Here is a 17,083-nt window from a genome sequence, read left to right as displayed (position 1 = left end):
TAATTTAGAAGATACTCTGAACAGGAGTGCTGGGAGATAACAATAGGGTAGATGAATGCTACTAAACTGAATCTGAATCCAGCTAGGGTTCAGAAAGCAGGCTTCGGAGCTCCGCAGGACTCTATCAGCACTTTCTTCTCTATGTTTTAAGAAACACTCTGGGCAAGTACTGCGAGAAGCATCCCGCTATCTGCTAGCTGTTAGTTGCCAGCTCCCTTTTACATTTTGTTTTTTGACTTCCTGGCAGTCATTACATAGAGAAGCTCTTCAATAGAAGAAACTGAGCACTTTCCCCCTTTCTTTTTCTGCTAAGGAAATCTCTCTTTGTTTACTCCTCACTGCATTATTATGCCTGCTACTAACGCTACAGGGATACAGAGGAGGAAGTCCTTTCACCGGCTCCCAAACAATAAAACATGGAGGACTTTTTAAACAAATCTGCTTTTACAGTTTCAACAAAAAACCCGTTTTCCCCTCTTGAAGTTGATTGTGAATGTGAGGAGAATACTCAGAGTGGGTGTGTAGAACTAGACCCAACGATGGGGCAAGCTGACTCTGAGCTTCAAATAGAGGAAGAAATAATAAGTAGGGAGAGCACCCAATTAACTCTAATTGCAAGAACGGTTGAACACATCTTCCAACAAATTTGAGGTATTGCCTCCCAAATAACTCAATTATCCAAAAAGGTCCACAGATTATCTGTTAATAATAAGCAGGTACCAATAGACCACCAAAGTACCAAAGTGAAATGGTACTTTGAAATGATCCCTAAGCTCGACGCAGAATATGTAGAGGTCCTTAAAATCAACTCTTCTCAACTAATGTTTCAACCAGAAAAGATCTGCATGACAGTTTGTGGAAGTTCAGATCAAACTCCTAACTGGAATCCAGCTAAGACAGAATTACTAGTACAGTGGTACCTCCGGTTGCGGACAGGATCTGTTCCGGAGCTCCGGTCGGATCCTGAGGTTTCACTACCAGAGGTGCCTGTTCTGCGCATGTGCATGCGTCGAAACCTGGAAAAGTACTTCCGGGTTTGCTGTGTTCTCATCCTGAAGTTTATGTAACCAGAGGGTTACATAACATGAGGTACAGCAGGTGACATGTATCCAGCTGATTCTGGATAGGGTTGCACTCCCCCTTAAAATTTAGGTTTATAGAATGGGATTTTTTATTGATCCAGCATTGCCCATGCCACACACACACCCGAGCCAATATTGGGAGGTGCTGTGTGCACAGGGGAAGCAGAGTGAGGAAAGCACAACAGAAATCCTTGCACAGGGCTTTTGCTGATGGGGCTCAAGGTGAGGATAAGAGTCACAGAAAAAGGGGTAACAGGGAATTTTTATAACTCAAAACAACTTACAGCTGCAAAGTTCTCACACCGCGACTGAATAGCCTGGATGAAAAGTCCACTCGCTGCTGAATTCCTGTGAATGGCACTAATGAAATCTTGCACAGGTGGTTCATGGGAGAGATTAATAAGATCTTGAACGTGATTCACTGTCAGCCAGGTTAAGTGTTCAGAATCATGCAGGTTTTGGCACTATAGAAGGAAAAAGAATTTGATTCATCAATTCTAAGGCAATGCCAACTGTCAACTGGGATAGCTCAGCCAGTAGATCCATAATCTCAGGGTTGTGGGTTTGAGCCCCACATTGGGAAAAATATTCCCACGCAGGAAGGGACTAGATGACCCTTGTGGTCCCTTCCAACTCTATGAGTCCATGAAATCATAAAGGTTTGCATGGATGACATCTCCTACATGTGAATTCCTCTACCGATACCCTAACTCAAGAGAACTACATTTAAAGTTGGCCAACCCTCTGAAGGTCTTGTGCCACCAAAGTGGCCACCGAGTATGTAGGAGCCCTGCCCATATATATATATATATATATATATATATATATATATATATGGTAAAGGTAAAGGGACCCCTGACCATTAGGTCCAGTCGTGACCAACTCTGGGGTTGCACGCTCATCTCGCATTATTGGCCGAGGGAGCCGGCGTATAGCTTCCAGGTCATGTGGCCAGCATGACAAAGCCGCTTCTGGCAAACCAGAGCAGCACATGGAAACGCCGTTTACCTTCCCGCTGTAGCGGTTCCTATTTATCTACTTGCATTTTGACGTGCTTTCGAACTGCTAGGTTGGCAGGAGCTGGGACCAAGCAACGGGAGCTCACCCCGTCACAGGGATTCGAACCGCCAACCTTCTGATCAGCAAGCCCTAGGCTCAGTGGTTTAACCACAGCGCCACCTGCATATATATATATATATATGCAACACACTCTTTCTCATATGTGTGCAGGCACATGAAACACAGCATACAACAAAGACATGCACACACCTCTTAATCTTACTTAATGGTGGCTAGTGAGTCTTTTATGTGTTTAATATGTCTGGATTATCATTGTTTTATGGTTTTTATTGTCTGAATTATGCCAGTAAAGGCTGAATGAATGAATGCACACATCACAGTCATGCTCATCACATCATTGGGTTTGCTCGGGAGGTTTAAACCTCTCCAACTAGCCCAACACAACAACTGTACACGAGTCTTGCTAGGCAGAACTAAACCTCTTCCCAGAAGCCCAGAGCTGCATTGAAGAGGAAGATGGGGCTTGGAAGGCTTTGTGTGCCTGATTCTGGCGACAACCACCCCTGTTGTAACAGAAAATAGAGAAAATAAGGAAGACAATCTTCCCTCTTTGTACTAGAAACCACAGTATTTAAGTGGAGATCAGGTAGACTTGGTGCTATGTTTTCACCTAGATGCAGACACTGCTTAAGACTAAAGACAAAATTATCTTAGAAGCAGTGTTTTTTATTAAACTTCAGAATAGAGCCCTATTACTTGTTATGGAGGAGGCAAGAACAGAATGAGTTAATGGCAGAAATCCTGACTTTGATGTCCATTGGGAGAAAATCAATTCACTAAATCATGGAAGGAGGACATATCTAACAAACTTTAAAAGTCTTTAGTGGTGCCATGTTCATAGATATGAACCACCCTGAGACCTTTTGATGAAGGGCAGTATATAAATATAATAAATATATAAGCAAAAATAAAATAGATATGTGAAAGTTCAGGAGTGGGAGAGGAAACACTCAGGAAAATAAAATTTCCTCACCTGAGAACTTCCACCCCACAACTTTCGCCAAAGGAAAAAAAATGACACATTCCATTTTTCAAATGAGTGAAATGTTTTCAAGACTGGAGTTTAGTAACTCAAAATGTATAGCATAGCATTTCTTATGTAAGGTAATCTACAGCATTAGAAAATGATAGTTCCAGTGCATATGGTAGACATATACAATACAGGCAACTTCCAATTTATGTGGGGGTTATGTTCCAAGGCACCGCGCATCTAAGTGAAATTACGTATATTTGAAACACCATTGAAAAAGCCTGCAAATACCCCGTTCCACCCCTATTTGTGACTTTTGAGTTCAATGCAGTCATGCACATATTGGCCGCACCTAAATAATAATAATAATAATTTATTATTTATACCCCGCCCATCTGGCCGGGTTCCCCCAGCCACTCTTTGCCGCTTTCTGTACTCAAATCTATGACGCATTTCTTAACCTAGAGAGTGCTGCCACCTTTCTGAGAGGAACCTATAGGGCCTTCTTTTTCTTGTGAACTGTTACCTTCTTCTTCTGACCTGTGATCTAGTGTGGAGATGCTAGAAACAAGAATTCTACACCTGCTGCCTTTTGACCTCACCTCTCCCTTGTGGTTGACTTTCACTTCTCTTCTCAAATGACACAATCTGCTACAATCCTGCACCTACCTACTTAGAAGCAAGTAGCATTGGGTTCAATGCTAAAGCACAGTCATACCTCATGATATGTCCGCTTCATGTTGCGTCTTTTCAGGTTATGGACACGCCAAACCCAGAAGTCCCGGAATGGGTTACTTCCGGGTTTGGTGTGTCCATAACCTGCGCGCATGCGCAGAAGCGCTAAATTGCGCTTTGCACATAAGCGCCACATTGCATCACACGCGTGTGCTGATGCGGCGCTTCATGTTGCGGACGGGCCGCCGGAACGGATCCCGTTTGCAACATGAGGTACCACTGTATGTGTGTACAGGATTGTAGCCTAAGGCATTTATAACTTGGAGGCTGTTATCTGATGATGGCTTTCTTGGGACTGAGTATTATTTCTAAGTAAATATACATAGAATTACTTGTGAATTTAATAAATATGCCAAGTAGTATAATTTTATATGCCAAGTTAAAATGATGCATTTTATGTTGTTAAAGTAGTAAAATGAATTTAGGTCTGATAAGAAACTATTGTATATATTTACATTTTCAGGGGGTGGGGTGGAAATACTGAAATGTCCAGCAACTTTAAGAAGCTGTCTAGGGCAGAGACCTGTTCAATTTTTGTAAATAAAAGGTTAAATGTCCACACTATATGTAGGCAGAGTGTCTGATCCTGACACTCTGATGTCCCAAATGGATAATTGTCAGGAAGCAGAGAATTGGGAACGAAAAAGTGCAGAAAATGGCAGTGCCACAAATACATAAAATGTTTATATGCCAGATTATGCATCAAAATCACTGAAGGTGTTCTCTGGGAGTTATTATTTATCTAGCAGCAATACAATGTCCGTGGACTTTAACAGCATAAGGCAACAGGTCTTTGCTCAGAAGAGTTTTCAATCACAATTACATGTGAATAGGATAATAATAGTAAGTAAATAATCACCACAACTGACTAGTTTACGCACAAAATGTTAACATGACAAGGGTAAAATACACAAAATTAAAACTAGGTCATTGCCATAGGAGGGGCGGCGGCATTATTTTGAATAATTCAAAACTTACCACATAATCACAAAAAAGGATGAGTGCCCCTCTTCGGACTATCTCTCGATTACACATACCAAGTTTGGATTCAGAATCTGCTTCAATGTAATCTCCATGCTTCTCAGGCCTAAACAATTTTGTAGTGGAAAGACTGTGCCTTCTGGGGGGGTGGGGCGAGGGAAACGGAGAGAGAGAGGGGTAATATTTTTACTCCTAAATGGAGACTTTGATTTCCAGAAAACAAAACTGTCAAACTTTCTTCCAGTTTGAACAATAACCCTTCATTGTGCAGTTAATTTATCATTTTCTTCTAAAGCCGCAAGGTGGACAAGTCTTCTATTGTCTAAATCCCTCTGTACAAGGTGAGAGGAACAGAAGGGCGCTAATGGAGCTTTCCTAGATCCTCTTTTAGCAAACTGATTAGAGTGGCGGGGGGGGGGGGGGGGGGGACAGGGCAGTCACCAGACAAACTAACATCTTCACTAACCCCACCCCTCAAACTCCCAGACAAGAACCCAAGAGAAAGGGCTACAAAGTCAAATGGAATAATAGCAGGAACGGGGGAAACAAAATGGCAGACAGGCATCAGCAACAAGAAAAATACACACAGATTAACAAGCAAAGTCCCTTTAAAAATAAATAAATTACACACTACAGGACACCCAGATAAGGACAAAGAGTAGAGGAAGAGACACACACAGAGGGTTGAGTACCACTTTGAAGCAGGCAAAATCAGAAATTGAAGTTGCATGCTGCTTGTAGTTGAAGGCAGGGCTGATGCCAATTTTGGGCAGGACCATAGGTAACTAATCGCCCTTTTCTGTACTCTCTGACACCTGCCTCTCTTCCTCTCCGCCCAGAGGGCTAAGGGATAACAGATCTATCTTCCTAGAGGTACAGTGATTGCTAGCAGAGGTCTTCTGAAATTAGGCCAGGGGCAAGTGAAATTATACTACGGGTTGAAGGGTGCCAACCCCTATTAAGGACACTGCTTGAATGAACTATGGACAATTTGTATTTATTAAATTTATGTACCACCCTTCATCTGAGGATCACAGGGCTGTTTACAATATGAACACACAAAACTGCTTAACAAGATACTTCTACCACCATGAAAAATAGCCTTACTTTGGAGTCTGATGCACTTCTGACCACCAGCTACAGTTAGTATAATTAACAAGTAGTAAGATTTGACACCACAGGAGGACTAAAGAAGGATGTGTGGGTATCATGGACTGAACGAGGTCATTTAAGCTTTTAAGGGTGTAGAAGTCACCATCTGGCTCATCTCCTGTAAAAAGCTTAGTGGCTGCAGCTGTGATTCTTCTGAACATTCCTAAAACAGTGAAAATGGTTTTTAAAAACCCAAACAAAAATTAGAAATAGCACATTATAACAGAGATCCACCTGACAACTCATGGTTTAGGCCACTAAAATATTTAATTCTTATCAATCTGAATTTTAAATATTTCTTAGTTAATGAAGTTTCCAAGTATCATGCTTCCAGAAAAAAACTTATTAAAGTACTCCTAGGATCTCTTTTTGACTGATTTTTAGCAGTGCATTTCACTGAAATTAGTCACACCCTATCCTGGCAAAATGCAAAGCTCTCCAAATATCAGTGAGTGTTTCCTTCAAAACATGACCAGTGGAAAACAATGAGGCCCAGTTAGAGAAACAAGACTACCCTTTGTTAAGGGACATGGCTGCGTAATTGTGTGCCCTCCCCTCCATCCTTCTGGCATAAACCTCAGAGATGACCCTAAGCTCAAACCTTCCTCAGCTGTGATACACAAACTGCAATTAGGCTTGGAAGAAGGTCCTTACTGGTACTAACAGAAATCTGTTTTGAAGTCTAGCTGTGGCCTGTGGGGCATGCACAGCAAGGATGCTGTGTATCAGAGAGCCCATAGAAGACCTATGAGTTGCAGAGTCCCCCCACCCCAACAGCACTAGTTCATTTCATAGAATAACAGAATAAGAGTTGGAAGGGTCATTTAGTCCAACTTCTTGAACTGCAGGAATCTTTTCCCCCAATGTGGGGCTTGAACTCACGACCCTGAGATTAAGAGTCTTATGTTCTACTCTCTCAATTGGAAAGGTTTTGAACTCTAATTTTCTCAGGGGAACTAGCTTAATCAAACAGTACCATTTAAAAAACAAGTTTTTTTAATTCGGGTAAAACGGAAACAGAACTGTTCAATGGAATTCATTCCAAAATAAATCCAAAGTAAAGCCTTTATTTTAATGGCTTACACAATAATGTAAAACAACACATTATCTGAAGGGCAATACCTGATTTGAAGGTATGAATTAAGCACATAAGCAACGTGCCCAACTCTTGGCAATAGAATGTGTGCTGCTGTTCATTCATATCCACATTCAAGTGTTTGGTAGTGATATCTTCCAAGAGGATCCCCACTAACTGCAACAAGAACCTAGGGAGAGGGAGTTTTACAAAGCACCATGTCATTCCCCAAGTAAAGAACAAAATAGGGTTAATATCTATTTGTCAACACAGCCCTGGAGGGAAAAAAAGAATCCCATAAGTGCATACATAAATGTATGGACACAATAAATAAATAACTTATATTTGCCCGTAGTAAGGTTTTATTGTTGGGTTACTACAAAATTCTAGTATGTCTAATACCCTGTTTCTCATATTTTAAGACATACCCATAAAATAAGCCATAGCAGGATTTTTAAGCATTCAAGGAATATAAGCCATACCCCGAAAATAAGACATAGTGATAGGCGCAGCAGCAATGCCGGCCGCAGCAGGAGGAGGAGGAAAAAAATAAGACATCCCTTGAAAATAAGCCACAGTGTGTTTTTTTGAGGAAAAAATAAATATAAGACATGTCTTATAATATGAGAAACACGGTAAATACACACTTTATCCCGATATGTATTATAAGGAAATTGTACAACAACAAAAAACGACTAACCTAGAAAATGTCTCTTCAGGCAGATATTTATCTTGCTCTTCCAGAGTTTGTTCGTGAGTTGAGGCAAGATTGTTTTCACCATTTCGTAGTCTGTTAATTGTTTTGCATGAGATTAAATATGGTGAGAAGGAGAGCTCTTGAATACGAGAAAGAACAATGTCTTCTGTCGACTGTGAAATCAAAACGCGAAGAATGGCAAGAATGCCAGATATCCATAATTGCACAGTGCTCACAGAGGCCTACCAATGAGAGAAAAACCCCAAAAGAAGGAAAGCGATGAAGGAAGAAGACAACACCAGGGCCTGCCCAAATTGAACTGCCTCCCTTCCCCTCCAAGGGCCAACTTTTCATTATTTTTATTTATTTTAGTATTTTTAAATTATAAACTGCCTTGGCAGAAAGGTAGTATATAAATGCAATCAATCAACAAACTGTACGTAAAGTTGAAAATACTGATGGGGGCTGGAGTGTACAATTCCCCCTTCCATTTTTTTTTACCAGATTGCTTTAGCTTCCTGTGATTTTCCACTCACATCTTCCCAAGTAAAAAATTATGCTTACCAACGTACTGGGAGTCACAAACATGCTCCTTAAAAGCATGTCCACTGGTCGGAGGGCTGATGGTGCCAGTATTTCAAATAAAGTGTTCAATACCCCCAGAGCTTCGTGAGAATCTATATGCATCTATTTAAAAAAAATCCCATTTTTGTCACCACCAACATTAATATGTTTAATTGTTTACAATGATAGTTCCCCCCGATTTTAGATTTTTTTTCTAATAATAATGATGATGATAATGATAATAAAAATGTCAAAAAATCTACAAAGTCAGTTAAATAACAAGAATAAAAATAAATAAATAAATGCTGAACTCATTTTTAATTTCTGAGAGCAACCTAATCAGACAGAATTCTAATGCTTAGTCTTTCTAACACAAATCTCAGCATGGCATTAAAAGTATACCATGAATGTACATTCAACTTTTTCACAAAGAAATATAAAGAGCTGGGAGCATCAACAAGGCAGGCCTATGATGTATACCAGGCATCCCCAAACTTCGGCCCTCCAGATGTTTTGAACTACAATTCCCATCATCCCTGACCACTGGTCCTGTTAGCTAGGTATCATGGGAGTTGTAGGCCAAAACATCTGGAGGGCCGCAGTTTGGGGATGCCTGATGTATACAATCATGATATCAAATTTACCTGACTTTATGAAGTTACTGGTTTACATTTGCCACATACAGTCAGCAACCATTTGGCACATGTCCCAATTGATGCACGACTGCTGAGGTATGGGCCCCTTTTGGCGGGACGGGCTTATGCGGGACCGCTGACACAAATGACCCAGAACGCAACCCCCGTGTAAAGGGGGAGTTCCCTGTATTTAAACGTTTCACACATTTGGAATTTTCAAGCCTTGTGGGTTTCATGTAAACGATATGCAGAGTAGACTCACTGAAATCAGTGAACTTAAAGAGTTAGACATTACACTGATTTCAATGGGACTGCTCTGAGTTTGACTTAGTTGGATAACACCCCCTATATATCTAAAAGTCCTGTATGCCCTGGCTCTTGCTCAAAACACGACAATAGAGGCTCCTACTCGAAAGTAAGGAAGATATATTTATTGAGGAACAGACTCAGTGACAAGGCTAAAGTAGCCTCAAACCTCTGACTAGGTAATGGGAACTGGTGGCGCTTACCAGGCTAGAAGCCGCTGTCAAAGTTCAAGGAGTTCAAGATCAAAGCAAAAAAAGTTCAAAGGCATAAGGCAGCTTGGCTCGATGAGTTCTCACACTAGCCAGCAAAGCTTTTAAAGGCATGGCAGGCAGGGCCGTCTTAAGCCCATCCAGCGCCCTGGCACTAGGTCCCTCCAGCGCCCCCCTCCAGAGCCTCTCCAAGGGCCCGGGAGTGCTAAGCGGACCGCGGCAGCAGCGGGAGGCCACCTCCGAGGACTCTGCGCTGCGCCTCCTTCTCGTTTCCCCAGTGCTGGGTTCCGCTCAGTCAAGCTTCGCCACCAGCACACGCACCGCGGGAACAACAAGAGCTGCTTGGGCGCTGTGCGCGCGCTGGTGGCAAAGCTCGACTGAGCGGAACCCAGCACTGGGGAAACGAGAAGGAGGCGCAGCGCTGAGTCCTCGGAGAAGGAGCGCAGTCCTGGCCAGATCGCCGGAACCCTGCGCTCACTTGGCGCCCTTCCAGCGCCTGGCGCCGTGGTTCTCCGCGCCACTAGCCTCTATGGCTAGGACGGGCCTGATGGCAGGGCAAGCTTATGCATAAGCCTCCTACAGCTTGTTGGAATGCCAAACTTGCGGACGTGCTGGAGAGTGTGGGTCTGCTCCCACTTGTGGAGCCACAGCTGCATCTTGAACAACAAACCTGTGTCCTCCCCATCTGACCCTGGGACACCCACCAAAGGAGGGATTAGGTGGCTGGAACTGCCACTTCCGCATCAAAAGCTGCCAGATTGCCAGCCCTCAAATGGGCACAAGCCTGACATCAATAAAGACAATACATAAAAACCAGCAGAGAAATATTTCATGATCCCAGGGTTATTTATTTATTTGAACTTAATTTATTAATGGACCTTAAGCTGACTATCCTTGAACAAAGGAACTTCAAAAGGAGACTGCAGTAAAAACTCCTGAATTTCAATTCATCATCATAAATTTGTTAGTCTTTAAGATGCTACAAGTTTGCCTGTTGTTTTAGCTGCAGCACACTTAACAAGCCTACTGGAAGTTGAAACACACATATTGCAAACTAATAGTGGAACATATATTAGTTTAGGTAACTGATAGTTTTAACCTGCTGTTTTGCCAACATTGGGAGAATGATGTCTGCTATCTGTCGGGATAATCTTTTCCATTTGTCTTCATTCTCTCTGTGACACTGCTGCAATACTAGGATGAACATCTCCAGTACCTGAAGATAAATAAAATCTCAGATCTCAGAACACGCCACATTCCTTTATATCATTAGAAAACTATTCCTTTCAGTTCTCTTTGCCGAACACAACATGGAATTCAAGACCTTCAACCCAAACTATTCTAAACAAAAATGGACATACTAAGTAGCCTGCAAGCATGCCTACACAATTTACCTGATGGTACTGGATAAGTCTCAACAACATTGAGACAACCACTTCTTTTTGTGTCTCCAGTTCTTTCCCAGCATCAGCTTTGTTTGCTCCTCTTAATATAAACAGATCATGAACAATGGGCTGCAGAGCTGGTATTGCTACAAAAAAAGTTACAATATCAATTTTTAATTAAAATGTAACAGAACTCAAAGATATAAACTCTTAACAATAGACGTTCTGCTGTCAAACCTTAGGACTAATGTATCTTTAATGTGTGTTTTTTTTAAAAATGACACTTGTATTTTAAGGCCAGGAGTAGGGGGAAGGATTCAGAAGCCAAGCCTTTTATCTCTGCTTGGTACAAGACACAAAAGCTTACGGTTAAGATGATCCAGCTCTTGCCAATAAAGAATAACCAAACACCCAGGTGGCAAAGAACCTAGCTAACAGTTATAGTAACAAAAAATATTCTTCCCAATAGAAGAGTATTTCTTGAATAGGTCAACAACTGGTACAGAAAGGTTTCTTGCACAAATTCCCTTATTAAAAGGAAGAAAAGGCAGGATGTAAAGAAAGCACATAGACTCTCCTGCAAATTTTTATAATGATTGGAATAATTCTCGAATTCAATGCCACAAAACCCTTACAACTTTTTAGCACTTGATATACTGAACGTCAGTTATGAAACTTTACTCTTTAATTACCATGCGTAACGGCTTTCCTTCCACTGGCCATTATCCCATCACACAGCTGAATAATTTTAGGAATTCCAATTATCTGTTTGGAGTGGTAGCGCTCATAAGACAACAATACCAGGAAGAAAAAGATACTAGGAATAATTGCTTCTGATTCCCTAGAGAGAGAAAAAGGAAGAGAAATATTTTAAGAGACTTCTGAAACTTCCATAAGGAGGAGGACCACTCACTTTGGAGGCTCAAAACAGCTGAGAACTAGATTCAGCTAATGACAAAAGAATCTTATGCCTAATAACTCTATAATTTAAATATTCCTAAATGCAGAGCAGTAAGAGAGGATCATCCCCATGATCTAATTTCTTTCTTGGTTGTGGGAGGATGACATCCCATTTAAAAAATGAAAAAGACAACCACTGTTTTTGCTGTCCTTTTGATGCCATTTTCTTCTCCCATTGCATGATCTCAGCCAATTATTGATCATATATTGCAATGATATAATAACCCCACATACCCAAATCTGATGACATGTCAGCACCACTGAAAGCAAATTAAGTGGCATTACCCTTGCTTGAATGGGGAGGGGATCTGCGCCAATGCTCCCCATTTAGCGACACAACTGCTATGGTGCAGCAAGGGGGGTGTCTTCACAATAGGGATGTAATTTCCCATCTACCCCCAATTGCCACGAGGAAGCAATTTTTGGAAAAATGAAAATCATTTAAAAATTGGACTTGCATTCAATTGTTTATACATATAATTCCAGAAGTCTGTAGGAGACTTGATTTATACCTGAACTGTCCCACTTCAATGTATTCAAACTGCTTTAGCACAAACCCAATGAAAACCTGCAAACAAACAAAAAAAATCTGCATTAATTTATGCCCCACCAAAAGTTTAAAAAGACAAAACACTTAATGTGCATTGGGATTAAACATCTGATCAGACTTTTTAAAACAACCTCTTGTTGTTCATAAGAATGAACTTGATACATTGGACCATATCTTCTTCTCCTGTAATTACGGCACTAATGCTAGAAGGAGATTGTTAAATGCTTTACAAATGGATACATCAACCTCTACATTACCACCTATTCAAATATTATTATCGGACAGTAACGATAAAATCACTTTAATAGTGGCAGAGATTTTATGCTCAGTCCATGCAGAAAGACTAAGCCACTATAAAGAGGATTAGGGGATTGATATATTGTTTCAATTAATGTGTGTGTGTGTGTGTGTATAAAAAATATTTTACATATATAATTTACATATTTTTTCTATAATGTCTGTCCTGAAATTGTCGGGTCTGTTGTGCCTAATAAAGGTTATTGATTGGTTGTTCATATTATTCCACATACTGTACATACTATTGCACAAATACAATTTACATGGGGCTTGTTCCTAAACCTCCCCCCCCCCTTCCAATCAGACTCGTGTGGCGGTGGTTGTACGTTTTTTGAATGTGTGCAAAACGGTCACTGCCTGTATGTTAAAAAGAAAATGAACAATTCTTGTAGTGACCAACATTCCAGTTGCCAAATGTGTTTCTAAATTTACTATAAAGTTCCCTTGTTATGCCAATGCAGTGGTCAGTTTCTCTGCACATCCTCATGGTATGAAAACAGGGTCACTTCTGACACCATTTAGGGGAAGAAGCTTCCTGGTTTTCTAGTCCAGAATTGGCAAGGAAACAGTTTCCTCCATTAGAAGTATACATGGTCAGGAGTCGGGGTGGGAAGGGAGAGTAACCACAACCAAAGAAAACCTGAGAAAACTAAGAAGGAACAATTGAAGTGGTAGGAACACAGCACCCCTGTTTGACCCTGCCTACTCCTTCCACACATGTGCCTATGAGAACAGAGCAGCCAAAACACTTTTTGGGGAAGGAGACGGCCCTCTGGAATAAGTAGGAATGCAAATATTTCCCTCACTATTCCAGTAGTACACAGGCCATTTTCAACATCCTGCAGGATCCTGAAGTTATGCAATGAATATGTCTTTGAGTAAAAGACATTTAATATATACAGCATATCCAATAGCACAATCCACAGCAATGCTTTATTTCAAAGGAGGTGAAGTGGCAGCCAGCCAAACCAAGAACAAGAGTAAAATATTAGGTTTCAGAAAATAAGGACATGATTTTTTGCTTTAACACAAATTACATCTTCTCCACTGAAGTAATAAGTCAAGCTTATTTGTCTATAATCATACATTATGTCAATTTGAGTAAGAACACAAATGGCCACTCCTCTTTTATCAATTCCACATAAGTGAAACTGAAGGACATACCTGATCGGAGTCGAGAAGACAATAGTTAACCCGTAGCTGAACCAGTTGTGCAAGAAGATCCAAAACTTGCCTCTGTAGTTGTACAGATGTTGTTGTGGTATACTGTTTTAATGCTTTGATGACAAGGGGCTCAAACAGACGAATGTGATTATGAATAATATTCTACGGAAAAAGGGGAAATGCAGGAATTAAACTGGATCCCAGTGTGAAAATATTGCATTTAATTGTCAACCTAAAGTGACAAAACGTTTCCTGTCATGATCATGGGCCCAGTTCCAATACTTCCAATAAATCTGTTTTGTGAAAAGCCAGCAAAGGGTTTGGGACTGAAAGGTTTTAGAAACACTTAGGTCAACCTCATTTCTTTATAGGCAAGTCTTCCATGATTTTTAATAAAGCAGGGACTGGTGTGGGTTCACAGGTTTGGAATGCAAAACATTCCTCCCTCAATTGAGCTCTAATAATGAAAGTGAGTCCTGCTTTTTTTTTGGGGGGGGGGGTAAAGCACTCTGTGTCTGTGCCAAAGGAAACCACTGCAAACTGAACAAGCAGCAGTTTTAGAAATGTATTTCTGCTCGTACCTTGTCAGCACGATTCTTCACTGCACTTGACATGCCAGCTTTCAGTTGGGTAGAAACCTTTTGCAATATATCAAACCACCTATAGAAAACAAATATTAATACTTATTATTAGTGCATATTTATTTTAGAATACCTATATTATTGCAGAGAGTAGTGGAAACCACCCTGTGATCTTTGGAGAAAGGTCGGTATATTCTATTATTTTATTATTATTACTAGCTGGCCCTGCACGCGTTGCTGTGCATTAGTCTGTGAAATGGAGGGTAATAGCCCACCTTCAGATACCCCTGAGCCTCAGAGTCCCCCTGAGTCGAGGCGAGATACTGTGGAGAGGGCAGGTTTCATCCCTGTGTTCCCACCCCTGTTCTGACCCATTACGTATCCCTGCCCTCTATTGCCCCCCCCCACCTCCACTTGGCCTAGTCTGGAAAGCGGCCTAGTCTGCAAAGCAGAGGTGAGATATTGTGGAGAGGGCAGGTTTCATCCCTGTGTTCCCCCCACCCTGTTCTGACCCATTACGTATCCCTGCCCTCTATTCGCCCCCCCCCCCCGCCCCACCTAGTCTGGCCTAGTCTGGAAAGCGGCCTAGTCTGTCTGATAATGGCCGCCTTGGTGGTTTCAGTTGCTTGGTTGATGATGTCATTTGGTTTGTGGGTGTGGCTTAGATTTCACAGGAAGGGAGGGGTGGAGGAGGGTACTACGCCACTTGAGGGCACTGTTTGACTTGGTGGAAAACCAGGTCTACACCTGCCCAGGTGTGTGATTTGAGGGATTTTTGCCCCCAACAACGCTCGGGGAGTGGCCTGGATCGTTGTGTCAAAATTTCAGGACGATCGGTCAAGCGGTTACGGAAAAAAGTGTAGAACGCAGTTTCACGATTTTTATATTTTTATATATATAGATCGTTGTTGTTGTTGTTGTTGTTGTTGTTGTTGTCTGATCTAATTTCAAGAAGGCCTATGGTTAGGCTGAAGAGGTTTATACTGCAACACAAGAGGAGCACCACAAGTGCAGTAAATACACAAATAATTTAACAGGTGACCTGCTTGGGTTTGCCGCCTTAATCCTTCCTCCTGCTCCTGGCGTTAAAATATCAGCTTTATTTATGGGTGTCATAAAAAATGTATTTCTGTTTTCAGAGGGCTCCAGCTGGTGTGGTCTACTTAGAACTTTAAACAGTAAATCTAAACCCCTGTTGCTGAATCTTATGAACCCATGGAAAGAAGAGTAGAGACCGCGTCCTCAGAAACTTGGGATCGCAGCTCATGTGTGACCTTCCTTGCATGCCCACATGCTGGCTAATGTGAATTGTTTCAACTTCCTGGGCTGCAAGACTTCTGAACTTAGGATAGGCAAGCCCAAGAGGCCTGGTGGTTTAGGCCACAGTGCCACTGACGTCCCTTGCATGGCAGTAAGTCCTACTGAAGAGGTCTTACTTCTGAGTAGATAACTATAGGATTGCACTGTAACAGTCATCCTATTCACAATTATCTGGGAATAAGCTCCACTGAACACAGTGGCACTTATTTTTTAGTACGCATGCATAGGACTGCAGTAAAATGTGTATTATATCCTGCTTCTCTTCATCTATGCATTACAAGGACAGTGTGGGTGGGTGGGTGGACAGATAGAGAGATATAATGTAAATAAAGGAATATTATTGAAATAAAAGGATAAAAGTTGCTCTTACCCATAAGTATCATGTTCTTGTTCAGCCTGCATCATATTCCTTAAGCTAGCGTCAGCAAGTGCCTGTGTAAAATGTGTGTAAGGAGCCATGAAGCAATAATGATAAAGACCGGGCCTCAAGTTTGAAGAGCCTAGGCGCTGGGCTTTGCCTTGGGATCTGCTAGGATTTGAAGACAAGCAATCGTATTGTGACGCCAAGTTGGTGCCAAACAACGTCTTTAGCAACTAGGGGGGAAATGGGAAAACAAGTGTAAAATTAGGCAAATGCAGACAAGGTTAACAATGTTGAAAGAAAACAACTTTTTTTCCTTTTTACCTGCTGCACACATACAGTTGCCATCATTGGTTCTCTGTTGAAACAGGATTTCAGATAACCCAAAATTTCTTCAACATACTATAAACAGGGAAATTTCAAAAAGTTGCAGTTTAGCCAGTTTATAAAGATGCTGTGCTTTCTCACTCTTTATATATATATGTATATACAATAATCACATGATATGAGGAGCTTGGTATTGTAACATTAATTTTATTATACTGAACTATTAAATTAATTTAAGGAACAGGAGGGAAACAGAAAACAAAGACGAAATATTGTTATCAGTGATAATACTGACATGGCTCCCAGAGTATTATGGGTGTTTATAAAGTAATTGTAATTCTGTAATGGTACCTCAGCAAGTAGATCAGTGAAAACACTTGTAAATAGTCCTTCAAAATTGTGTATTTTAAACATATCATTGTGATGGCAAATACTGAGCGAAGCATACCTAAAATCTGAGGATATCTGTAAGGACAGTGGTAGAATATCTGTTTTGCATATAGAAGTGGCCCTAGTCAATTGCAGGGGATAGGGGAAACCCGTCTGAAATCCTGGAGAGCTACTAGTCACTGCAGACAATACTGAGGTAGTTGGGTCAATGGTGTGACTCAATATAAAGCAGGGAACCTTTTGGGCCAACAGGCCAGATTGC

The 17,083-nt window shown here is 41.3% G+C and overlaps 1 protein-coding gene across 3 annotated transcripts in view; it reads right to left on the bottom strand.

The window, feature by feature from the left end:
• Nucleotides 1-17,083, bottom strand: part of HTT (huntingtin) — a 111,921-nt gene that overhangs the window by 40,973 nt on the left and 53,865 nt on the right. For all 3 annotated transcript variants that reach the window (XM_060279042.1, XM_060279043.1, XM_060279044.1), the window contains 14 exons: nucleotides 16,429-16,506; nucleotides 16,114-16,337; nucleotides 14,424-14,502; nucleotides 13,843-14,004; nucleotides 12,344-12,399; nucleotides 11,564-11,712; nucleotides 10,881-11,017; nucleotides 10,586-10,702; nucleotides 8,337-8,459; nucleotides 7,776-8,014; nucleotides 7,123-7,265; nucleotides 5,956-6,163; nucleotides 4,846-4,987; nucleotides 1,367-1,546 (listed from right to left, as the gene is read on the bottom strand). In XM_060279042.1, the coding sequence (XP_060135025.1) occupies nucleotides 1,367-1,546; nucleotides 4,846-4,987; nucleotides 5,956-6,163; nucleotides 7,123-7,265; nucleotides 7,776-8,014; nucleotides 8,337-8,459; nucleotides 10,586-10,702; nucleotides 10,881-11,017; nucleotides 11,564-11,712; nucleotides 12,344-12,399; nucleotides 13,843-14,004; nucleotides 14,424-14,502; nucleotides 16,114-16,337; nucleotides 16,429-16,506 (2,037 nt within the window). The remainder of the gene's footprint in view (nucleotides 1-1,366; nucleotides 1,547-4,845; nucleotides 4,988-5,955; nucleotides 6,164-7,122; nucleotides 7,266-7,775; nucleotides 8,015-8,336; nucleotides 8,460-10,585; nucleotides 10,703-10,880; nucleotides 11,018-11,563; nucleotides 11,713-12,343; nucleotides 12,400-13,842; nucleotides 14,005-14,423; nucleotides 14,503-16,113; nucleotides 16,338-16,428; nucleotides 16,507-17,083) is intronic.

Source organism: Zootoca vivipara, chromosome 9, assembly GCF_963506605.1.
Source record: "Zootoca vivipara chromosome 9, rZooViv1.1, whole genome shotgun sequence".
In the NCBI taxonomy this organism is placed as follows: domain Eukaryota; kingdom Metazoa; phylum Chordata; class Lepidosauria; order Squamata; family Lacertidae; genus Zootoca; species Zootoca vivipara.
This window is presented reverse-complemented; position numbering and strand designations above follow the sequence as displayed.